This window comes from Elephantulus edwardii, unplaced genomic scaffold (assembly GCF_000299155.1).
Source record: "Elephantulus edwardii isolate Elephantulus edwardi_28Jun2011 unplaced genomic scaffold, EleEdw1.0 scaffold00052, whole genome shotgun sequence".
NCBI classification, from domain to species: domain Eukaryota; kingdom Metazoa; phylum Chordata; class Mammalia; order Macroscelidea; family Macroscelididae; genus Elephantulus; species Elephantulus edwardii.
Window position 1 is genome coordinate 17,712,755 of NW_006399802.1, and position 26,121 is coordinate 17,738,875.

The 26,121-nt window shown below is 38.1% G+C and overlaps 1 protein-coding gene across 6 annotated transcripts in view; it reads left to right on the forward strand.

The window, feature by feature from the left end:
• Nucleotides 1–14,455: 14,455 nt before the first annotated feature.
• MUSK (muscle, skeletal, receptor tyrosine kinase) overlaps nucleotides 14,456–26,121 on the forward strand; it is a 130,486-nt gene continuing 118,820 nt past the window's right edge. For 3 of the 6 annotated variants that reach the window (XM_006886934.1, XM_006886932.1, XM_006886935.1), the window contains exon 1: nucleotides 14,456–14,665. In XM_006886934.1, coding sequence (XP_006886996.1) covers nucleotides 14,587–14,665 — 79 coding nt within the window. In that variant the 5' untranslated portion in view covers nucleotides 14,456–14,586. The remainder of the gene's footprint in view (nucleotides 14,666–26,121) is intronic. The other 3 variants (XM_006886930.1, XM_006886931.1, XM_006886933.1) reach the window with 1 other exon arrangement.

Sequence of the window (26,121 nt, forward strand, 5' to 3'; positions counted from 1 at the left end):
TAAATTCTTTCTATTCCTAAACTCTCTCATCTTTTCAACCACATTGAACCAAGTTGACAAACCCTCTATCATTTTACAAGAATAATACACTTGGACTTCCTCCAACTTTTCTGACACGTTTCTTCACTCTCTTTTGCCCAGCCTCTCTAACAGTTAGCACTACTAAACTTTCCTTTACCCCTTATTTTTACTCCATCTATACTTTCCCATGACATCATTAAACATCAACTTGCTGAAAATCACAAAATTCATACTCTTTCCCAAATATCTTTCTTGAGTTGAGGGTCAGCTATGGCTCCAATTCCCAAATATCTTTCTTGAGTCCCAGACTTAAATGTGACCTACTATTTGACATTTTAAATATAATGTCACACAGACATTTGAAACTTAAGGTTTAAGATCTAAAACTATGATTTTGAACATAGTTCTCAAATTTACACACCCATCCAGTTATCAGGAGCAAAAACTGAGAACTAATTTTTAATCCCTCCCTTTCACCTTATTAATCTTTACAAGTCTTGTTTCCCTTTTACCCCAAGTGGAAGAAAGTCTTTCTAGAACTTAATTGTGGAAGTGACTTATCATCATTTCTTTGTATCATAATCATCAGAAGAGTCACTAAGTCCAAACTACATTCAAGGAAAGGACATTCCACTTCATAGACCATCCTTAGAGGCAACTCATCACATGTCACCACTTTATGAGCAGCTCAGTGAGGACTGTTCTGATCTTTCTGCAGTAATCCAAGCCTTGTCAAGTACACCTCTCCTTGCATTGCCATATGGCCTAATGGAAGCAGTTGTTAATGTTTCTTTTGGATTCTAGTGCATGGCTCAGGGTCTAGCAATGATCTGCTGAACTGAATTGAATTATATGACTCTCAGCCATGGTCAGAAAATATAAACAGTACTGATGGCTGGGACTAAACTAAGGAATAAAGCTCATAAGACAGGATGTTTCCTTTGGAGGTGATCTGCTTTAGTGATTTCCAAACTTTTCCACAGTGCCCTAAAAACACAGCTAATGTTTTTGAGGAATGTGTGGTAGGAGTCTGGAATACTCCAGTTATTATAATGGGAACAAGGATGAAGGAGACAGGCAGAGAGAAATAGAGTGGGGTATGTCATCCTAGTAGGGACTGAGATGATGGCTTTCAGCTAGTTCTATGTCTCCTCACAGTATCTCAGCTAAGTCTGGAAAGAGTTTACGGTTGAGGAAGATAATATAAATGTACATATAGGAAGTTTACAAGGAACTCAAACCACCAATTTTGTTAGAAGAGAAAGCATGAAAGAATGTTTGCTTCCTATTGCTTTAAGTTTCTACATGATAAAGTGAAGGGAAAGCTCAAGTCAAAGTCAGTTTTTTATTAAACATAGATGATGCCCAGAATATTTGCCCACCATTTCCCCCTCTTAATGAACTGTGTAAGCAACATAGATAATTCTCTCCACTCCTACCAAAGGGTAGACTTGGAGTATAACATTATGTAACTCCAATCCTTTCTCTCCGGCATTAAATGTACCCCTCAAGCAAGGATTTTATGCAATATATGGGGTGCTGTGATGTACTGTCGAGTTGGAACCGACCCATAGCTGACCCACTGGCAGGTTTTCAGAAGCAGTGAGTTGCACAGAAGGAGATTGCTCATCCTTTTCTTGTGGAGCCCCTAGTGCATTTGAAGTGAGCACTGTCAGGACTGCAGCACATCTTCTTGCCACTAGGCCACCAGGGCTTACGAGATAACCTAATATTTGTTGGATCAGTCACCTTTCTATTGTTGTTGTTGTTGTTGTTGTTATGTGCCGTCAAGTCATTTGCGACTCATAGCGACCCTATGTACAACAGCCCTAAACCCTGCTCTATCCTGTGCCAATCGCATTGCCTCCGACACACCATCTCGATTACCCCAGTCACTGAATCAATCCACCCCATAGAGGGTCTTCCCCTCCTGCGCTGTCCCTCCACCCTCCCAAGCATGATGTCCCTCTCTAAAGACCTGTTTCTCCTTACATTTCCAAAGTATGTCAGTCAAAGCCCCAGAATCCTTGCCTTCAAGGAGTAGCCTGGTTTAACCCTCTCTAGGATGAATCTGTTTGTTTTCTTGGTAGTCCATGGTACATTCAATACTCTTCTCCAGCACCACAGCTCAAAGACATCAATTCTCCTTCTATCCTCCCTAGTCATTGTCCAACTCTCTGATGCATAACAAGTGATTGCAAAAACCACGGCCTGTAACAGGCGCGCCTTAGTCTCCAGAGAGACACCGTTGCTTTTGAGTACTTTAGAGAGGTCCCTAACAGCAGACTTTCCCATCGTAATACGTGTTTTGATTTCCTGGCTGCTGGTGTCAAGAGTCAAGCAAACTGAAGCTGTGAACAATCTCAATCTCTTCGCCATCCATCCTGATGCTACCAATTGGTCCAGTGGTGAGAATCTTTGTCTTCTTGACATTGAGCCTCAGTCCATACTGAAGGCTGCAGTCCTTGACCCTCTGCAGTAAGTGCATGAGGTCCTCCTCAGTTTCAGTGAGCAGGGTTGTGTCATCTGCATAACACAAATTGTTGATAGATCGTCCACCAATCCTAACGCCATGCTTCTCCTCATAGAGCCCAGCCTCTCAGATAACCTCCTCTCCATACAGGTTGAAAAGGTATGGAGATAGGACACATCCCTGGCGTACACCCTTCCCAATTTTGAACCAGGCAGTGTTGCCCTGCTCTGTTCTGACGACTGCTTCTTGGTTCAAGTATAGGTTTCGCATTAGCAGGATTAAATGTTCTGGGATTCCCATTCTTCTCAGAGTCAGCCACAGTTTGTTATGATCCACGCAGTCAAATGCCTTTGAAATTTTGTTTTTGTAATATATTCAGTTTCCATTGATTTGTCTATTCATGTTCCTGTATTATACCAATTTAATTGTTATAGCTTCAAAAGATGTCTTAAAATATGGTAAGGGAATTCTCTCTGGTGGTGAGAATCTGAGTGGTAAGAATCTTCACTGCAATCCTGAAGGCACGTGGTTCAGATCCAGCAGTTGTTCCATGGGAGAAGGATGGGCAGTCTCCTCCCTTGTAATTATTGCCTCTAAAAAAACCCCACTGGAGGATCAGCTATAGATCAGTTCAGACTCAATGGTACACAACAACAACAACTACAACAGGCAATTTATCTTGCACTATAGTATTTTCCTCCAATTATTTGTGCTTATTATGTTTCTCTAAAATCAGCCTCTTTAGTTTACAAAGTTATACTGAGATTTCATTTGGTTTATCTGAGATTATACTCAAAGACAAATGCAATAGTTCTAATAAAACTGTGGGTTGCCGGTTTTCTTCTTCAAAATTATTCAAATCCCTGGTTGAAGAAGTTGAACCACAATTGAGAGTCTTGTTGTTCTTGTTATATGCTGTCAAGTCACCTGAGACTCGTAATGACCCTATGTACAATAGCTCTGAACTGGCTCTATCTTGAACCAATTTCATTCTCAGTCACATCTACCCACCATTATTCCAGTCACTGAGTCAATCTGTCTCATATTGGATCTTCTTTTGCTCTGTCCCTCCACTTTTCCAAGCACGATGTCCCTCTCCAAGGACTGGTCTTTCCTGACTACATGCCCAAAGTATGTCAGATAGAGTTTCAAAATCCTTGCCTCCAAAGAGCAGCCTGGTTTCACTCACTCCAGGACAGACCTGTTTGTTCTCTTAGCAGCCCATGGTATATCTAATACTCTTCTCCAGCACCACAACTCAAAGCCATCAATTCTTCTTCTATCATCCTTAGTATTGTCCAGCTCTCTGATGCATAGAAAGTAGTTGCAAAGACTTTGGCCTGGATCAAGCACACCTTAGTCTCCAGTCTGACACCATTGCTCTTCAGTACTCTGGAGAGGCCCTTGACAGCAGATTTTTCCCAATCTAATTAATTTTTCTTATTTCTTGGCTACTGGTACTAAGAGTGTTGACTGTGGAGACAAGCAAGCTGAAACTATTAACAATTTCAATCTCTTTACCATCTATCTTGACGCTGCCAATTGGTCCAGGAGTAAGAATCTTTGTTTTCTTGATGTTGAGCTTCAGTCCAGATTGAAAATTAATCAACACCAAAATATGTCCACCATTGCCCCATCTTTCCAGATCACCAACTGGATCTTTCTCATTTCATTTACCCACTCCTCCCTCAACCAATCAAATTGTGGGACCATATGATTATCCACCTGCCCATCCTCACTTCTCTGCTCCTCTTCTCCCTCTCTTGGATCGTCATACTCATTTTACTAGTTATCTATTTCTACATTAATCGTCTTATACAGTATTCGTCCTTGTGGGACTGAGTTATTTCACTTAGCATAATGCTATCCAATCCCTCCCAAATTATGCTGTAATTTTCTAAATTACTGCCCTGCATGCTGTGTAGTATTCCATCGTGTGAATGTACCACAACTGGAGATGAGTATGTTTTATACCTTTCATTTTCGAGATACAAAATGATTGGACTAAGCACAGAAGCAAGCACAAAGGGAACAAAAGATACATGGTATGTGGAGATGTCTAGGAAACATGAAGAATAATGCTAATTGAGGTAAGACAAGGATTTCCTCCCTCAGCAGATAGGTAAAACCTTATGTTTGACCCAGGACCCTGAATCCAGATTTTTTACCTAACCTGTGGGAAAACAAATTTCTATTTAGTAAAACATCCATTTGTGGTAATTCTGTTATAGTAGCACTGAGGAACAAACTGGATCACTTATCCAGATAAAATGGGTCATATGCCATGAAACCTTTGGATACAATCTGAACAGAGCCACTGGATAACCATGTTTCCCCAATTTTCCAGCAGTATTCATTAGAAGAAGAGACAAAAATCACCACTTATATTTATAAAGTTGAAACCAAAATGTTTCCATTTTGCTATTATGCTGACTCTACCTGACTATGCCTGTGTATTCCAGAAAATAGTAAGTAATCTCATTAATGTTGACCCTTAGATACCGTTTTATGACCACCCCATGAGTAAAGTTGATAGTTAAAACAGAGAGAGCTGAAAAATGGAAAATGGCCCCAGGCCCCTGAAACTGCTGTGACTATCTGTAACCCGTCAATGTAGAACGGATAAATACCCTACTTTTCTCCGTCAGCGCTGACACCAATTGAGCCTCAACCTTTCACTGAAGCACACATTTTAAATAAAGCACATATGCTATACACTTGGCTAGTATTTCTTCTGGACTTCTTAGTGAGGTTGGACCTTCCAATTTTGAGTAGACTGCATGAGCCATTAAAATCATGATCTGTAATATGAAAGTGTTTCTCTGCCATAGAAATACTGTGTTTTAGACAAACATTTTAAAAGCCCAAAATGAGGTTGAAAGACTTGAGTGGGAAAGCTACAACTATCATTTACTAGCTTTAAGACTTGTACATGTTTTATAACCTTTCAAATCTTAATCTTCTTGTCTGTAAAATACATATTTACCGTTAAAAACAACAGAAAAGGACTGTGGTTAAGAGAAAACGAATATATTGGGAGGATATTGGGTAGCTTATGGAACCCTTGGGAACTCTGGAGTGCCAGACAGGAACCAAAGGCTGCCAGGTGGCTGGAATGGTAGCCAAGATCTCTGCGGAGGAGCAGCCTGGACAGTGTGACACATCTCTGTTGCTGGACACTGAACACAGCTGTTAACGCTGCCATCACTCGACACTGGATACTGCTGAAGGTACTGCTACAACTGCATACTGATGTTGGCACCACTGCTACTGAACTTGATGCCACTACCACCAGAATGAATGCTAATTCTTCCCTCCTTGGTGTCACTTGCTGCAGATTCAGTCTCAGCACAGGCAGCCGATTTTCTAAGCTTTTGGCACTTACTCATATCTAGTTATCAGAAGTCACAAAAGAAATGTATGTTTGCTTTTGTGTGGACAACATTGACCGCCTACCAAAATCACACTTAAATATAGGAAGAACTGGAAATATTGTCATTTTTAAAAAGTCTACTACTTAAATATAGATAATGTCTTCTTTGCAAAGATATATTTCTGATTAGTATTTGGTTGTAAAATAGCATTTGCAGTTGTCACAATTTAGATAATTGAAAAGCACCCTGATAGCATCATTAACAACCTATGGCAGTAGGTTGAGTCAAGGCTACAAGAGTAACAACAGTTCTACCATTTTTTTTTTCTGACAGGTGGCTGATGAAATCAGCATTCCTACCAGGTAGAGTGAAAAGCTTCTTCCCTTGGTTCTATTTAAACCAGATAGGAACTTCCAGAACTTTGAACTGTAGCCTTATTAGAATTTTCTATAAAGTTTCCAGATGATATTCTGATAGTGCCTGCACCTTTGAATGGACCAAGAATCAAAAAAGATGACCCCAAAAATTAAAAGTTTCAGAGAATGTTGTTGTTAGGTGCTGTCAAGCTGATAATGACTCATAGTAATCCTATGAACAATAGATCATAACCTTGACCTGTCCTTTGTAATCCTCATGACCTCTGTCAAGCTCAAGTACACTGTGGTCTTCACTTTGTCAGTCCTCATATGCAAATCAAATTGAAATAGAATAAAATAAAAACTATCCAGTCAGTCCCTGGCCAGCCTTTGACTGGCAATATTGAGGAAATCATTCAAGAATCTGTACTTTATGAGAAGATTGTGATGTCAGAATTAGAGGAAAATTCATCAACAGCCTCTGTTACATAGATAACACAACCTTGACTGCAGAAAGTGAAGGATACTTGAAAGAGTAGCTATAGAAGATCAAAGAGTTTTCAATATGGGTTACATCCCAATATACAGAAAATAGAGATAGGTCTTTAGAGAGGGACATCATGCTGGGTAGAGTAGAGGGACAGCGCAGGAGGAGAAGACCCTCTATGAGGTGGATTGATTCAGTGACTGGGGTAATCAGGATGGGTTTGTCAGAGGCAATGAGATCGGCATGGCATAGAGCACGGTTTAGGGCAGTTGTACATAGGGTCGCTATGAGTCGCAAACGACTCGATGGCACATAACAACAACAACATCCATGAGAACCAAAATATGACTTTGACTGGATCCCAACTGAATTTAAATATCATCTTAGTGATAGATTTGATGCATTGGACACTAATGACCAAAGACTGGTTTGTAGAATATCATCAAGGACATCACCCATGAAGAAAGCAAAGGGCCATTACAAATTTGAGAAGAAAAAAAAAATGACCAAAATGGATGTCAGAAGAGATTCTGAAATTTGCACTGTAATGAAAAGAAACCAAAACAAGGGTAAGAAATGCTGAGGTAAGCAAGCTGAACTGAAAATTTTAAAGACAGCTCAAGAAGACAAAGAAAACTACTATAATGAACGTGCAAGAAGCTGGAGTCAGAAAATCAAACAGAATAAACAAGCTCAGCATTTCTCAAGCTGAAAGAACTGGAGAACAATTTTAAGGCTCAAGTTGCAATACCGAAGGATTCTCCAGCCAAAATTATGAATAATTCAGAAAGCATCAAAAGAAGATAGAAAGAATACATAGTCACTATAACAAAGATCAACACTGACCCATTTAAGGAAATAGTATGTGACCACGAACTAATAGTACTGAAGGAAAAAGTTCAAGATACACTGAAGGCATTGGGGAAAACAAAAGACTTCAGGAATTGATGGCATACCAATTGAGATGTTTTGGGAAACAGATGCTACTCTGGACATGCTCACCAGTCTCTGTCAACAAATATGGAAGGCAGATAGCTAGCTAATTGACTGGAAGAAATTCACATTTGCTTCCATTCTCAAATAAAGGTGATCCAACAGAATATGGAAAATATCAAATGATAGCATTGATATTATATGCAAAGAAAATTTTGGGGAAGATTATTAAACAATTGATTGAAATGTTAAGTTGACAAGGAATTGCCATTCCTGAATCTGCTGGATTCAGAAGAGGTTGTGGTACAAGGGATATCATTGCTGCTGTCAGTTGGCTGAAAGCAGAGACTATCAGAGATATACTTACTTGTGCTTTATTGATTATGTAAAGGCATTTGACTGTGTGGGTCATAACAAATTATGGCTAACATTGAGGAGAATGGAAATCCCAGGACATTTAATTGTGCTTATGTGATACGCATACATAGACCAAGAAGCAATTGTTTGAACAGAATAAGGGAAAACTGCAAACTTTAAAATTACAAAAGGTGTTAACCTGGGTTATATCCTTTCTGCATTCTTAACTATTCAATTCAGAGAATAATTTTGCCTAAATTAGTATTTGAGTGGGGTGCTAGGGCAGAGAAGTGAATCTAAAAGTAAAAACACCAGTTAAGCACTAGGATATGAAAGATATTTATTTACTACAGAGATGCTCATGTTATGAAAGAGAAACATGGTTGTCAATCTTTAGAAGCAAATAAAGAGATGGGTAAAGGTGCAATACGCTAATTGATATTTTAAGATGTAATCATTGCAATGAATTGGGATATCGGCAGAACTTTATCATCTGGTGTCTCATTAGAGCTTTAGAAAAGAAGCAGCCAACCAGCCTCCCTCAAGGTGGCTCTGCGCAATGACTACTGGGTTTTCAAGCTGACAGGAAGAAACAAACGCTCACTTTTCTTCTGCAGAGCAGTTAATGGGTTCAAACCCCTGATCCTTTGGTTAACAGCCCGAAACATTATGAACTAGGCCTCCCTGGTTCCTTTCAGGAAGGACCAGGGCTCTGTAACAATGTCACCTGAGAGAATCTCATATTTGGTCCCCATTGTTCTTTCTGCCTTCCCCCCCCCCTTTCTGGTAAATGATTTCTATGAAATATATCAATGGCGTTCTTGTCTTCTAGTTTCAAGTAGGAGCTGTCCCATTGGAAAAAAACTGGTCAGAAAACAGACACTCGTGGACTGACTTAATTCCTTGACGAAAAGGTCTCAATTTTCATATGGACCTTCTCTTGAGTTGTCTCTTGCTCCAGGTTTCAGTAAGTTAGTTTTTAGATTTGTTTTTTGTCTGTTCTACTCTTGACCTAAAAACAATTAAAAATTCCAAGTCTAGAGATGGTAAAAGGTTGATGGTCTACTTGTATGCATTAGTTCTCATGAATTCTTAAACAGCTTTTATTTATTTTTTTAAAAAATATATTTGGTTATTCCATTTGAGTAAGTAATCTATTTCCTTTTGGAATTCTGTCAAAGATCCAAGATAAATAGGATGTAAACTGATCAATTTGAGCAGACAACTTTTCCTTTTGGAATGTCTGCTAATATAATAGAAATATACCACTGTCTACATCTTGTACGGTGTGTTTTTTTCAATCTATAAATCTGGAATTCATCATCACCTTATAACCAAGTCCTTCTGATTCCCCTTTCTAGAATTGTCTCAAATCAATCCTTTCCCCTCCCTCCATACTATTACCACACAGGCTATTACGTTTTAGGCTCATTGTCCCTCATAACAATTATAATGGCTTCAGCGTTCCAAATGACATATGTTGTATGGTAAGGTTTATTTTGGGGGTTGGAGAAGGAAGTGACATTTGTTAGTGATGCATTAGTCAAAGGAAGCAGCATTCCATGAGAGAGAATGAAACGTGATGCTCTGAAGTGAAGTGGCTGTACTGAGAACAGAGAGAGTTAATAAGCAGGTGATAACACTAGCCAGGCAAAGAAGGTACTGAGATGGATAATGGAAGAAAGGACACTAGAGGAAGCAGTTCAACGACATGGGTAGGTAAAGCCAGTGTAGAAATACATTTTGAGAATATCAGGATCTGTCATCCAAGAACTTGAGAAATGCAGGGGCGGGCGGCAAAGGAAAGTAACACACCAGAGATTTTCTCTCTGAATGTGTTTGTTGAATTGATTCTAAATTATAGCAACCTTATATGATAGAGTACAACTACTCCACAGAGTCTCCCAGACTGTATCATTATGGGAAGAGATTGTCAAGTCTTTTCTTCTACAAAATAAATGACTGGGTGGGTTCAAATATCCAACTTTGGGATAACTGCCAACCACTTATTGTACCACCATGGCTCCTTTACTCTCTCTCTCTCTCTATATATATTAATATATTCCACAGAACACACACACACACACACACACACACACACACATTTATGACTAACAAAACCAGTTGCTCTGTGGGAGAAAGGTAGGCAATCTTCTCCTGTGCAATTAATCTGTCTGAAAATCTGCTGGAGGGTCAGCATGGGTAGGTTCCAACTCAATGGTACAACAACATCTGTGTAGTTTTTTAAATATTCACTCCTTCGCCAGACATTAAGCTCCATTGATTTATAATATTAATTGTTGAATGTAGTAAAATTCAATATAATTCCACATAAACTTAATATTATTCATTCATTCTATGAGAAACTGTTTTTTGAAAAGAATCTTTCCCCAACGTTATAAGCTATTCGTCCCCACTTATAATATCTATCTTGGTATTTCATGGACTATGTAATCCAACTTATACAACTCCTCAGGTGTTTTCTGGAAAAGTGCAACCCACAGTTCAAATCCACCAGCTGTTCTGTGGGGGAAGGAGGGACAATCTTCTCCCATGTGATTTACTGTCCCTGAAAATACACTGGAGAGTCACTATGAGTCAGTTCTGACTTGACAGTACACAACAACAGCAACAACAATACATTAATAGAACACACACAAATATATATATATTATGTAAAAAGATTGAAGGTAGTATGCATGGGGACTACTAGGTTTGACTTCCACTAAGTCAACAAAGGGTAACAGTCCCAATTAAAAACACTTACAACAGAAACGAATTCCCACTTCATGCGCCCACTCCTACTTCTATGAATTTTAACACCAATCATCCCTCCCAAGACTCTCACTGCTCTGAAAGCCATTGCAATTGCCACAAAGATCTTATAGAACTATATTCATGACTATGGAGTTTACTAGTGAAGTTAACAGGTTATAATTTAGGATGGCAAGAGGAGTGCTTGGATGGACTGGAACCTCTAACTTTTCAGTTGGGAGCTCAGCACAGTAACCATTTCATCATTCAGGGATAGATTCCATTGTTATTGTGGTTAGGCACCATCAAGTAGACTCTAGCTCATAGTGATACAACAGAATGAAACCCTGCCTGATCCTGTGCCATCCTCATAATCTCTACTGTGTTCAAGTCTGATGTTGCAGCCAAAATGTTGATCCATCTCATTGAGGGTTTTCCTCTGATTGGCTGGCCAATTGCCAAGCATTCCTTAGGGACATTATGAAAATATGCCTAGATTAGATGAGATGAAGTCTCACCATCTTTGCTTCTAAAGAAAACTCTAATCTCCTTCATATAAAACAGTTTTGTTTGCTCTTTTGGCAGTCAATTATATTTTCAATATCCTTAGCTCAACAAAGGCATCTATTTTTTTTCAGTCATCCTTATTCAACTTTCACATGCATGCGTATCAACTGAAAATATCATGGCTTCAGTTAAAGACACTTTAACTGATATCTTTGCTTTTAAGCACTTTAAAGAATTCTTTGGCAGCAGATTTTCCCAATGCAATCAGTCATTTGATTTTTTTTTTTACTTCTGCTTCAATAGGTTTTTATTGTGAACCCAAATAAGTTAATAACTTTAATTTTTCTTAATTTATAATGATGTTATTAACCCAGTTGTAAAGATTTTTGTTTCATTTATAGTGAAGTAAGAAGCCATAGAGAGTTGTGCTGTTAACCCAAAGGGAACTGATTGGAAAGTATCAGCATAGTATTCCATCATGTGAATGAATCACAATTTCTAAATCCAGTCCTTTGTTGATGGACATTTGGACTATTTCTCTGCTCTTGCTATCGTGAATAGTGAGATATCAGTGTACAAATCTCCATTTGTGTTTCAGTACTCTGGAGCAATGATTTTGAAAAATACTGTATAACACGGGAGAGGCTAGAGTGCATTATGCTGAGTGAACTAACTCAGGTGCTTAAGAACAAAAACTGTAGAAGACCATTATTGTAAAACCAGAAGAATAACCAGTAAGATGCATATGGAAATAAAAATATGGAAGAGGGGCAAATCAAGGGGTCACAGAGTTGGTGGGTGGATGGAAGGAGCGAAAATAAAACCAAAACCATGCACATTAATGAAACACATATAAACAAATTAATGTATGCAAATGAATAACAAATACTTTAAAATAACTATTTTATCTCCTTATAGGAGATCTTCTCCTCTGTCTCAGAAAATCTGCTGGAAGGTCAGCTATGAGTCAGTTTCACCTTGAAGACTATGAGCTTTTTTGAGTTTTATATTGAAATATGATCCATACTGAAGTCTTTGATCTTCATTAGTAATGATTTCAAGTCTTTACTTTTAGCATTGATGCCTTTGAGCTGTGGCATTGGAGAAGAGCATTGAACATCCCATAGTTGGCCAAGAGAACAAACAGATATGTGTTAGAGAGGGTACAGCCAGAATGATGAGGCTCTGTTTCACGTCACACATTTTGGGCATATTGCTAAGAGGGGCTATTCCTTGGAGAAGGACAAGATGCTGGGGAAGGATAGAGAGTCAGAAAAGGAGAGGAAGAACCTCAACCAGGTGGACTGACATAATGATTACTACAATTGGGCACAGGATAGAATTCAACTTGATGGTACCTAACAACAACAATGACAACTTTTAGCAAGATATATTCCATTAGTAGGTCCAGTTTAATATGTGGAACAAACAAAAAATTAATAACTATCTAAGCATTGTATTTGGAAAAAGCAAGATAAATACAAAATTAATCAGCTTAAAGTTTGAAAAGTATTCTACTCTGCTTTGGTTTTTTGTCTCTGGCTCTTCTAACATATTGTAAAACAGTCCTCTTGTTAGTTCTGTCTTCATTTCCATTTCCAGAGTCCTCTGAAAGTCTGTGATGTAAACTGAGTTTTCATCTTACTCTGCTGTCTGTCAGCTCAAGTTTCAGCATTATTGGTTCTGATGAATCAGTTCTTTTCATCCATGTTCTTATTAGCTTCCAACATTTCATTGCTGTTTTCTCTTCTGCTGTTAGTTTAGTCTTTGTCAGTTTATGACATAAAAAAGAAAAAAAATGCCTCATTGTATCATTTTGGTAGTTTCAGGAAAGACTAAATTTAAATACTAATAAAGGTGTTTTCTTCTTTCTTATCTGGAAAAAACTATGTTTCATTTGTGCTTATTTAACAATATATGGTGAATCTTTTTCCATGCTATTCCATATTTTTCTGCAACATTACTCTAAATATTTTTTCACACTTTATTATATAAATATTTCTTCTATCCTTTATTGTTAGACATTTTTGTGATAAAAGAAAAAAATAAAATGTATAATCTGTTAGCTAAATTCTTTTAAAGTGAACTGATGGTGTCAAAGAATGAGGAAAACACTAAAAAAGAGAAAGAAAAGTCATAAAAATCATGGTCAGGGCAATAATAGAGATATGCACAAAATGGTACAGGGAAACCCAGAGATGGACATCCTAACACAGCTGGAGAAACTGGGATCCTTGGTCAGAGAAGGCTCCCAGGAGGAAAAGATGATCAAACTGTGATAGGTGTTAAGTCGGTGGGGAGGCAGGGAAAAGCAGTCCAAGAAGAGGGAACAGCATGAATATTTGGAAGTAAGAAAACTATATACCGAGAACTAACAACAATTCAAATTGCTGAGTATTAAACTAAGCAGCTGGGCTTCTAAAAGACGGGGCTAAAAAGGTAGGGAGAGGCTAGCAAGACCTGATATCATTTTAAAAAGATCTGAATGCTTGTGTTTTGTTTTTTTTTTTTACATGCTGAATCTTTTGATCAGGAGAGGGAAGAAATTAAAGGCAAGGCTAATGCAATTGCTGTCATTCAGGGAATATGGATGTCTGTAAAGGAGATTGGGATGGCAAGATACTATTGAGGTTATGTACTGGTCAGTTGGGCTGACCTGTAACTCACCCTCAAGGGTTTTTACACAGGCAGTAAATCTCACAGGAGGAGATTGCCCATCTTTCTCCCATGGAGCAGCTGGTGGATTAGAACTGTGTGCCTTTAGGTTGGCAGTGAAACTATGTACCACAAAGCAACCAGAGCTCCCTGGCATGATACTAGTGGGAGTGAAAAGAGAGCATATTTAGCTGATAAAATCTGTAGCAATTGGTAATGGACTGGATATAATGAAAGAGAGGTGAGATGAAAGAGGGGAGGAATCACAAATATACCCACATTGCAGGTTTGAGTATAGACACAGGAGGGGCACAATCAGAAGATCAAAAATCTTTACCTTAGGGAATATGTGGATGGTTGCAAAAGGCATCTGGTATTGTCCCTCTGCCACTGTCTTAGAAGGGATTCAGCAGGGATTTTCTTTCCCTTGTTCCTCCAGCACTGCACTTGCATTACTGGCCTAAGTGGATATTCACCAGCTGGCAGTGTCCATCATGATAGCCAAGTCTGAGAATTCCTGATTATACTTAGAGCCCGCGGAGCTGCTGACACAAACAGTCATTAGCAGACGACCCTTTTGTAACAAACTATGCCTTAAAATGTAAACTGTGGGGTATTTTCCTTGATTTGTCCAGAAGGAACTTTCTCCTGCGTGAGCCTGGATTAATCATGAGAGAGCTGGTCCACATTCCACTGGTACATATCCTGACTCTGGTTGCCGTCAGTGGGACTGAGAAACTTCCAAAAGGTTGGTTTGAGTCGTCTCCTCTGTTTTCTTATTGCCTTTGTTGTCATTTGAAAGTGTCTATGTGTGCTTCAGTACTAACTGCTATCTACTACCTGGGGTTTGGGCTTTACTTGGTGAAGTAGTGGGGTGTTTAGAGAGCAAGGAGACTGGATTAAGTAAGCAATTGATTGATAGTATCTTCTCTACCAGAATTTCCTTCTTTAAATTCTGCAGTACAGTGTTTAGTCATATAGAGCCTGCTGAGCTCTCCTTTCTAGGGGAAACATTAGCAGGTAGACTACAAGTTCTTGAGGACTGTTTTGTTTACGTGTCTGTCAAACTTCAGGGTGGTCTAAATGGATGATGGAAACCTTTTCCCATCTGGTTTGCCAAGAATATAATCAACTCCCTTCCCAGACATTCAGAATGTTTGCTTCTGAAAAACAACAAAAAGATTTTGATTTTCAGTTTTGTTTTTACAGAACCCTCAATGCATACTTTTGTTTTAAAAACTCCAGAGTGTGGAACTGAGGCACATTGTTTACTGATGCAACAAAAGCTCAGAGACAATGAGCTCTCAATAATTTTGAGGCCAGAGTCATGATTTGGTTTGGCAAGATATGACAAAAGTTCTTGTTTCAGAGCCTTTGGAATGTACCGGAAATAACACCACCTCAGAGGAAAGGAAAGCAACTTAAGAAACTGACAAACACCTGTTGCAGTAGCAAGAATGCCCACAGTGATCTGGTCGCCAGCCAGTGCATTACGAACCCGAGAGGAGCATAGTCCACTTTAGGGTGAGGGATGAGAAAATATGTGATTTGTAAAGTGATTAAGGGCTTCACCGAAATCTTCTTTAACAAGGCATGAAACAGCCGATTGCATGCGATCAACTGGAATAAAGTGTTTCCAAATTAAACGTATTTCAATAGAATAAAACGAGTTTACCGTTTATGACATTCAAAGGCATTAGTTCCCCTTCATTTTACTTTGCCAAAGAAAAATTTGGATTTTTTTTTTTTAAAGAAAAGTAAAGGTGGTATATATATATATATGGGGACAGGAAATCTGTGGATTTTGCGGTTCATTCAAAAGGCTGGTGCCACAAGGTCAAAGTTCACATGCTAATAGGACACAGCTTTCTTCCCAAAGAATCCAATTTCATAGATTCATTTGGTTTTGCTGCTTGTCTTTTCCAATTTTCCTTGAGCAGAATGGTCTCTTTAGACATGTTTAAAAGTCCAATTGCCAACTAACACTTTAATGCATCTTCAGATAAAAGAGAATCTAGAGATCATGAAATAGCTAATACTAGTCAGAAAGACTTAACATTGGTTTCAGATTATTTTAAAACTTTCTGATTGCACAGTGGATGTGCAGTAAGGTAGCACTTAAATGGTCAGACTTATGGATTGTCAGATGTCTTATTTGTACTTTTATAAACTGTGTAATGGCAGATGAAGTAACATAGCTAAACTGCAACATTTGCTAAATTCAGTCTTATAAAGAACAAGACAATTAATTTTGATAATTCCAACTTTAAAGCAGTTTGCACACACTAAAAAAAATCTATATGTAAATAATTTATAGTGTAATTTAATAGTAAGAAAGAATTTCCAATAAATAAACTTTACAGATTAACCCCTTCATTAAAATACATTCTATCTCTATGTTGATAATGTACAGAATTAATGGCATAAATATAACAGAGATTATATCATATATGCCCAACATTCTGGATTTCAAATAAAATAGACCGTTAAACCAATTTTGTTTTTATATTCTTTTTTGCTATAATTAGGATTTTAAACAAAAAAGCCTAAAAGAAAATTTTTGCCTAGACTACTATATTTATTGTAAACTCCAAATTACATAGTAAGGGTTTAATGCCAACCTTAGCCAAAGCTTTTACTTATTATATGAGATAGTGATAAGAATAGAAGTTCTTATAGAACATAGCAAATTAACGCTTAAGTGTTAAATTTCATGAAACTTATTAGTAGCAAAGTACCAGTAATATGCCACTATTTCAAAATTATAAGAAATAATGAAAAATGTCTCACTCTTGATGTCTCATGATTGTTTTCTCTATTCTGGGCAGAGCATTTTAAATGGGCATACTTTTTCTAAGTCCTTTACCTTAAAGTGAGTTGCCTGTACACTAAAATACAAAATAACTTGACAAATTTAAAATAGTGTAAGTATTCAGTTAATCTCTTCAATTGCACTATTCTCAAGATGAAACTGATAACTTATTTTGGATTATAGTGTATTATTTACTTTCAATCTCAATATTCAAAGATCTGGAGAAAAGTCATTGCCTCTCTGAATCATTTCCTTTAGAGATGCATTGAATGCTGAGCTCCACATCAAAATCTGAAGAAGAATTTTAAAATTTCCGTGCATGAAAGTAGCTAATACGTTTTTGAATGATTTGTCTTAACCACTTACTTCAGCAATGTTTAAAGCACTATTGAGGAATTTTAAGTGAGCTCTGGGATATTGCATTCTGGAGCACATAGGAGATAATGCAAGCAGCATTTGCTTTGTTCAATATATACAAAATACTCCTGCAAAACCCCCTTTTAAAAAACATTATCCTATTTTTCTACTGTATGTAGAGCTTACAGAGTCTAAGTTATATGTCATTAGCTATATTTAATTAACATTATCTTTTAATTCTTATGTATTTAGGAATAAGACACACAGATTCGCAGGCCCAGTTCTCTTAGAAGCCCAGGATATCAAGTACTGGATGAATGCTTGATATTGATGTGCATTGAAAGAATTGCTCATTGCACATTTGGAGAAGCATAATTAATTTACATATTATTGACCTAAAGAAGAAAAAGAGAAGAAGTGTTGTGCTATCTTTAACCTTTATAGTATATTTCTAAAGCTGAAGCCAGCAGCTTCATTAAAAAACAAGACATGAGATCATTTAGGGGAAGTGACAGATGAAGGGTGAGTAGGGGACCTCAGAGAAGTGGTCTCATTCAGGAGGATGAGGAGAGGGACATAGAACCCAGAAGGATTACATGGAATAGGCTGAGGACTCAGCTGAGGTCGCTTCATGCAACTTCATGGGGGCCCTGATCTACACAGTTGTTTCATTTTATCCAGGAATACTTTATGGGCGTAGGGGTAGAGAGGACAGATGGTTGGAATAATTCACGATTGGCGCTTTCCAGAGCCAGTGAAGTAAAAAAGAGTAAAAAAAGAGTTGAGGTTATGTGATAAAAGTTCATGATAAAAGTGAAATAAGAGCATTTAATATCTGGAGGAGGATGTGAAGATCAACTTTCCTTTTCCCAGTGCCAAATGTGATTATGTATAGTTTCCTCATGCAAAAAATATGAAATGTTTTCGTGTTCACTATACAAAGGTATGTATTGTACTGCTGTTAGATGGTATTTGGAAGCAGGAGTGGCATCCACTTCCTATAACATGCCTCCAGAAACTATGAACTTTGATAAATGTTGATAGTTATAGAAAGGCTTCAGGTCTTTTATTCATAGGGTTACTACGAATGAAGGCAATCAACAACAACAACAAGTGTCATTGAGGCAGAACTGACTCATTGCTGACTCTCTAGCAGTTTTCCCAGAGGCTATAAATCACAGGAGAAGACTGTTCATCTTTTTCCCCTTGGAGTAGCTAGTAGATTCAAACTGCCTACCAGACAGTAAGATTGGCACAGAATAGAGCAAGGTTTAGGGCTGTTGTACATAGGGTCGCTATGTGTTGCAGGCGACTGAATGGCACATAACAACAACCATCACCTTTGCGGTGTCAGTGCAAAATCTTCTAGGCCTTCAAAGTTCCCAGTTGAGTTGGTGAGGATTGTTAAACTTGGAGTAATAATGACCACACTTGGGAAATAGGCATATCTTAACTGTGCCCGTGTTGTTGTGTATCATCAAGTCGGAAGTGGCCCATAACTGACCCTTCAGCGGCTTTTCCAAGGCAGTAAATTGAATGAGAAGAGACAGGCCATCTTCCTCCCATAGAACAACTGATGGATTTGAACCTCATACTTTTGCATTGGCAGCACAATTCCTTATCATTAGGCCACTAGAGCTCCCCTAACTATGCCCCTAGAAGACAATATTTTAACCCAAAGGAATAATTCCAAGATATACAATTTGAGAAATTCCAATAGATTAAACAGAACTACTACTTGGTTATTCCTAGTGTCATCCTTGAAGACAAGATGTGTCCTCTGTTACACAGAATTCATAAGACAAGCATTAGGAGGTGACTATTAAGCATCATTACCATGGACTATCCATGTTACAACAGCTCATCTCATTGTCACTGAGTCAGAACTGACTCACAGCTTACCTTCCTGTGGGGTTTTGTGTGTAAATTATAGAAGAGGAGATTGCCCATCTTTTCCTCAAAGAACTGCTGGTGGATTCGAACTAACAGAGAAAATCCACCTTAGGCTTGGCAGTAAAACTCTCTATGGACTACAGCACCAGAGCTCCTCACACACAACAAAGATGTGGTAAAAACTTATTTCATTACACCACCAAAAGAATATTAAGTACCTTTCCTAAAATAAGCCAGGTTATGAGGAAAACAGTTTTCTTTGAGATCTTTGAAAACTATCCAACACCAGAAAGGAAATGCTGGGAAAAAAATAGCTAAATTCTTGAAACCAGAGAAACATGAATAGTTTCCAAGTCTGACCCTTAATTTTGTAAAAGACTAAATACTCCTAATTTCTTGATTTATTCTATCATTTGGTTAAACTAATCAGCAACTATTCAATCAGAAGTCTATAAATTAATTGCCATACACTACTTAAATAAAGAAGAACTGTTATCTTTGAGCTGTGGTGTTGGAGAAGAGTACTGGATATCTCATTGGACTGCCAAAAGAACAAATCTATGTCTTGGAGAAAGTGCAGCCAGAGGCTTATAGGGGCAAGGATGATGTAGCGTCATATCATATACTTTGGACCTGATGTTAGTAGAGCCTATTCCTCAGAAAAAGACATCCTGCTTGGAAAGGTAGAAGGTCTCCAAAGAGAAGTAGACACTCAATGAGATGAGCTGACACAGTGACTGGAGCAATGGGCTCACGTATGTCAGAGGTGATCCGCATGGCACAGGGTTCAGATCTGTTTTTCACAGGGTTGCTGTGAGACATACTTGATACAATGGCACCTAATAACAACAACAACTGAGACAGTGACCCTTTATTGGGTTTTGTTGTTATTGTCATGTCCCATGGAGTCACCTGGGACTCACAGTGACCCTGTGTACAATAGCTCTGAGCCCTGCCCTACCCTGAGCCAGTTTCACTGTCTCTGACTCACCTTGCCATCTCTGCTAATCTAATTGGACATAAGGTTTTTGAAGACCTGTTATATTGGAAATGGATGGCCAATCCTTCTTCCTGATCTGTCTCACTTTGGATGCACAGTGTTAGAACAATACAAGGCTATAAATCTTAACAAGAGCAGACTGCCTTATTTTACTCCAATGGAGCAGCTACTGGGTTCACACTACTGACCTTTCAGTTAGCAGGGCAACACTTTGTCCATTATGACATTGAAACCCATTATATCTGTGAAATAGAAAGGAAGAATAGCATCAGTTTCTTCTCAACAAGCAATGAGTATTCAAGACAAATTGCTTTCTGGGTCCAGAGGAGTGTTGTGGTTGATTTCATGTATTTTTATTAATGCAATACTTGGAGATTATTAAGAGCTTTAGTTTGCTTGGCTCCACAATCAACACTCTTGGCCCCAGAAGCCAGAAATTAAAAGACATATTGTGATGGGGAAAGTTTGCTGTTAGAGACTTCACCAAAGTATTGAAGAGCAATGATGTCACCCTGGAGATTAAGGTGCACCTGATAGAGGCCATGGTCTTTGCAATCACTTGCTATGCATCAGAGAGCTGGACGATAACTAGAGAGGATAGAAGGAGAATTGATGTCTTTGAACTGTGGTGCTGGAGAAGGGTATTGAATATACCATGGACTGCTAAGAAAATGAACAGGTTCATCCTAGAGAGGGTTAAATCAGGCTGTTCCTTGGAGGCAAGGATTCTGAAGCTTTATCTGACATACTTAGAACATGTTGCAAGGAGAGACCGGTCCTTGGAGAAGGACATCATGCTTGGGAGGGTGGAGGGACAGCACAGGAGAGGAAGACCCTCTATAAGGTGGATTGATTCAGTGACTGGGATAATGGGAATAGTGTTGGTGACAGTGAGATTGGCACAGGACAGAGCAAGGTTTAGGGCTGTTGTACACAGGGTTTCTAGGAGTAGCAGGCAACTCTATGGCACATAATAACAACAACTTGGATTGAATGAGCAAATAGTGTCCTAGTGTAAATAGTCTCTGACTGCGATAAAAACTGAGTAGTGAAATACCAATAAATAAGAGACAGTGAATATGCTGAGTTAACAAATGTCATTAAATCCAACTATAACATTGTGTCAGTAAATATGTGGAGGCAGGTTTGTATGAAAATTTTTTGCAGTGAGGACAATGTGAATTTAAAGAACTATGAAGTAACTATTGAAATAGACATTTATTTAAATATGTTTACTCTGCTGAAAAGCAGTATAGCTCAAAATTAAGAGATGTTGTCTTATTAGTTGTCCTCAAGTTGAATAAGACCCTCTGTACAACAGATAAGAACCCTGTCCTGTCCTGGGTCATCCTCATCATCTCTGACACACTTGCTGTAATCACTATATCACTTCATCTTAGTGAGGGTCTTTTTCTCTTTTACTGACCCTCTACCTTTCAAAGTATGATGTCCCTCTCCAAGGAATAGCCCCTTCTGGAATCATGCCTGAAGTATGTAAGACAAAGTTTCACCATCCTTGCCTTTTTTTTTCTTCTATATTTTATTAATTTTCATAAACATTTACAGAGATTTTGGGCTTCCACTCATTCATTGTTGCACTATTCTCTCTACCCTCCTCCCAGTTTGTTCTTGTCCAAATGCCACAGTGCTTGTCAAAGCCAGTTCTGATTAATCTTCTTTGTCAGTGTGTCCTTTGCCATTCCCTATCACTCCTCCCTGAGAGAGACTTCACCCTGAGTCATAAGGAAAAGGGGATGGCGTATTCTCTTAGCTACTTCCTGCTGAAAAGGGACGCTGTGGGTTTCAGGGTGAAGATCTTCTCTCACTACTCTAAAGGGCCCCTTTGGCAGTAGGAAACACATAGACTATTATGGAGATTGATTTTGGAATTTAGATGCACTCTTATTGATTGTGCTTGGCCGTACATGTTCATATCCTTGAAGATGTATCATGGGGGTGTTGCAATCTAGAAGACACAAATTTGACTAACAAGTTATAAGTGCATGAGTCCAAAAATTATGGAAAAGTAAAAGAAAGGATTCTTTCATTGTTTTACAAACCCTCCCCCAGGTCACCTCCACCATGTAGCCCTCGCTCTAGTCTCCTGTGATGACAGAAATACCTAGTTATATATCTCTTTAAGGAGCACTTTGTCTGCACTTTCTCCAAGACATACCTGTTTATTTTTTTTTGCCATTCAGTACTCAACCCACTGGGTGTTCAGTGGTCCAACATACAACTCAAGGCATCAATTCCTCTTCTGTCTTCCTTACTCACTGTCCATCTCTCAGATGAATAGCAAGTGATTAGAAAGATCAGGGCATACTTGAGTCTTCCTATTAACATAATTGCTCTTCCGTAATTTGGAGAGGTACCTGACTGCAGACTTTCCTATGTCTCCTGATCTCTTGGTTACCAAAGAAGTTGATCCAAAAAAGAGAAAATCATTGACAACTTCAGCCTTTTCTCCATCTATCATAATGTTGCTTATCAGTCCATAGGTGAGGAATTTTGTCTTCTTAATAATGAGATGCAATCCATAATGAAGGCTGTCGTCTTCAAACTTTTTTAACAAGTATTTAAAAGTCTTCTCACTTTTAGCAAACAAGGTTGTGTCATCTGTATAGTGCAGGCTGTTGAGGAGTCTTTCTCCTTTCTTGATGCCATATTCTTTTTCGTAGAGGACAGCTTCTTGAATGATTTGCTCAGCATACAGAATGAATAAGTATGGAGAAAGGATACACTGCTGATTCACACCTTTTTTGATTGTGTTCCCTTTCTCTATTTGGATAACAGCTTCTTGACTTAGGTGTAAGTTTTGTATGTGCATAATTACACGTCCTGGGGTTCTCATTCTTTTCACATTACCCATAGTTTGTTATGATTCACACAGTCAAATGCCTTTGCATAATCAATAAAAAAATAGACATCTTTTTGGTATTCTCTGCCTTGATTCAGGGTCTGACATCAGCAATATCTCTGGTGACATCACCTCTTCTAAACCTGACTTGAACTTCTGGAAGTTCTCTATCAATGTACTGTTCTAGTTGTTTTGGGGTGGTCTTCAGCAATATTTTGCTTGCATGTGGTGTTAATGATATTGTTCTATAATTTCTACATTCTGATGAGTCATCCTTCTTGGGAATGGGAGCAAATATGAATCTCTTCCAGTCATTCAGCCAGGCAGTTATCCTCCAAATTTTCTGGCATAGACTAGTGAACACTTCCAGGGCTGCATCTGTTAGTTCAAACAGTGTCAGTGGTATCCTATCAATTCCTGGGACTTTATTTTTTCCCATGTCCTTCAGTGCAGTTTGAACTTTCCCCTTCAATAACATTGGCTTTTGTTCATATGATACTTCCTGAAATTTTTCAGTGTCAACCAATTCTTTGTGGCACAGTGACACTGTATATTCATTCTGTGTTTTTTTGATGCTTCCTACATAATTTAAGATTTTGCCATAGCATCTCTCAGAATTGCAACTTGAGGCTTGAATTTATTTTCAATTCTTTCAGCTTGAGAAATGGCAAACAAGTTCTTTGCCTTTTATTCTCTGACTCCAACTCTTTGCAAATTCTACTATAATACTTTGTCTGCTTGAGTTGCTCTTTGAATTCTTCTTTTCAAGTATTTTAATTTGGCATCTCTTCCCTTTGTTTTGGCTTCTTGACACTTTTTTTTCCTTGTTGTGTACTGTTGAGTTGGATTCCACTGGCACAAGAGGAGACTGCCCCTCCTTCTCCAGCAAAGCACTTGGTGGATTCAAACTGTGTGCCTCTGGGATTGCAGAGCATATTCTTGCCACTAGGCCACTAGAGATCCCTTGCTTTTTGACACTTTAATGCAAGTTTCATAATTTCTTCTGATATCCATTTTGTTTTTTTCCTTTGTCCTCCATCTATTATGCTAAGAATTAAAAACTGAGGAAGGACAGTGTTGCATTCATAGTTAAAAAAGACAATTTAAAGATCAATTCTAAAGTATAATTTTGTGAGTGGTAAGATACTATCCATGTGCAGAAAAAGAAGACCTGATAATGCAACTATTATTTAAATACATGCACCAACAACTGAAGGCTAAAAGGAGGAAATTGAAGATTTTGACCAATTTTTGAAGTCCAAAATTGACCAAACATGCAATCAACATGCATTAATAATTATTGGTGATTGGAATGCAAAAGTTGGAAACTATGAGGAAGGAATGTTGGTAGGAAAGTACAGCTTTGGTGACAGAAATGAGGCTGAAGATTGAATGATTGAAATTTGTATGTTTAATAATTTATTTTCTGATGAAGTACAGGAGTCAGATTGACTGTGTCTTCTGTGGAAAGAATTGTTGCTCAATATCAACAGTCAAAACCAGACCAGATGATTGTGGCACAGACCATCAATTACGCATGTACAAGTTCAAATTTAAGCGTACAAAAATGAAAACAAGTCTGCCTACAAGAACCAAAATACAACCTTGAGTCTATCCTACCTCAATCTAAAAATCATCTTAAGGTTTGAGACATTGAATACCAATGATTGAAAATCAAAGGAGTTGGAGGATGACATCAAGTAGATCATCTATGAAAAACAAAAAGTTAATAACTACTTCCTTTAAATTCACCTTGATCATTAAGTTCAACTACACCATTTCCTACTTCTATATAATTTAGATAAGTTATTTTTGTTTTTTTATTAATTTTAATGAAAATTTACAGAGATTTTGGATTTCTATTCATTCACTGTTGCACTTTTCTCCCTGCCCCCCACCCCAGTACACTCTTCTCTTTGAAAAGTAAAAGAAAAAAAAAAAAAGAAAAGTTCCCCCATTGTTTTACAATCCTCCCTCCCCCCTGAGGTCCACTCCACCATGCAGTCTTCGTTCTGGACCCCTGTCATCACAATAATACCTAATCACATATCCCTTTTAAACAGTTTTCTCCCTCATCTGTTTCAATGCAGTATACATTTATCCCCTCTTTTCAGTCTTACCCCAACCCGATGTCAGTCCTGTTTTACAACAGTGGCACTATGCAGTATTTGTACCTTTCTGACTGAGATATTTTACTCAGCATAACGTCCTCCAGGGTCACCCATTTTGAATAATATTGCATGAGTTCCTTGTTTTTCAATGCAGCGTAGTATTCCATTGTGTGAATATACCACAGCTTCTCTATCCATTCGTTTGTTGATGGGTTAGGTAAGTTATTTAATACTTTCTAGTCTCCACTCCCCTATCTGCAAATGAAAATATTAAAGGTATCGACCTTTATGTTAGGAACAGGAATATGGCATCAGGATCAGAGGGAAACTCAAAATTAACCTGTGTTATGCAGATGCCACAACCTTGCTTGATGAACGTGAGGAAGACTTGAAGCACTTGTTGCAGAAGATCAAAGAATGCAGCCTTCAATGTGGATTGTGTCTCAATGTCAAAAAAACAAAGATTCTTACCACTGGAGAAATAGAGAAGATCATGGTGGATGGAATAGAGATTGAAACTGTCAATAACTTCATCTTATTTAGATCCACAATTAACACCTGGTACCAGTAGTCAGGAAATCAGAAGACGGATTGCATTGGGAAAGTCTGCAGTTAGGGACCTCTCCAAATTACTGAGGAATAGTGATGCCCATTTGAGGACTAAAGTGCATCTGATTAAAGCCATGGTTTTTCCAATTACTTGCTATGCATCTGAGAGCTTCACAATGAATCAGGATGACAGAAGAAGATTTGAAGGGGCTATGGTGTGCAAATTAAGCCAATCACAAGAAGGCAAACATTGTATGAATTCTCTTATACAAAAATATAAGTAAAGGCATATGTATACAGACCAAAGTTCCTAACCAAGGGATGAGGTGTAGGAGTGGGGAAAGGAAAGTTAAAAGTGGAGGAAAATTAAATTTCGTCTCTGAGGAAAACAAATAAGGCCTTGATTTGTGGCATTTGTTAAAAGCCATTTGTAGGTTATCAAAAGCAAACCCTTAGTACTGAGTTGGGAAGTGATACACACCTTAATGTACCACGTCTACCACACAGATATAGAGATGTAAAAAACTTTAAGAGCACAGATATCAGAGAAATGTACCCAAATAACAAGGAAATAATTAAATTTAAATATTATGGCTTTGTTTTTAATAAAATTTATTTACAA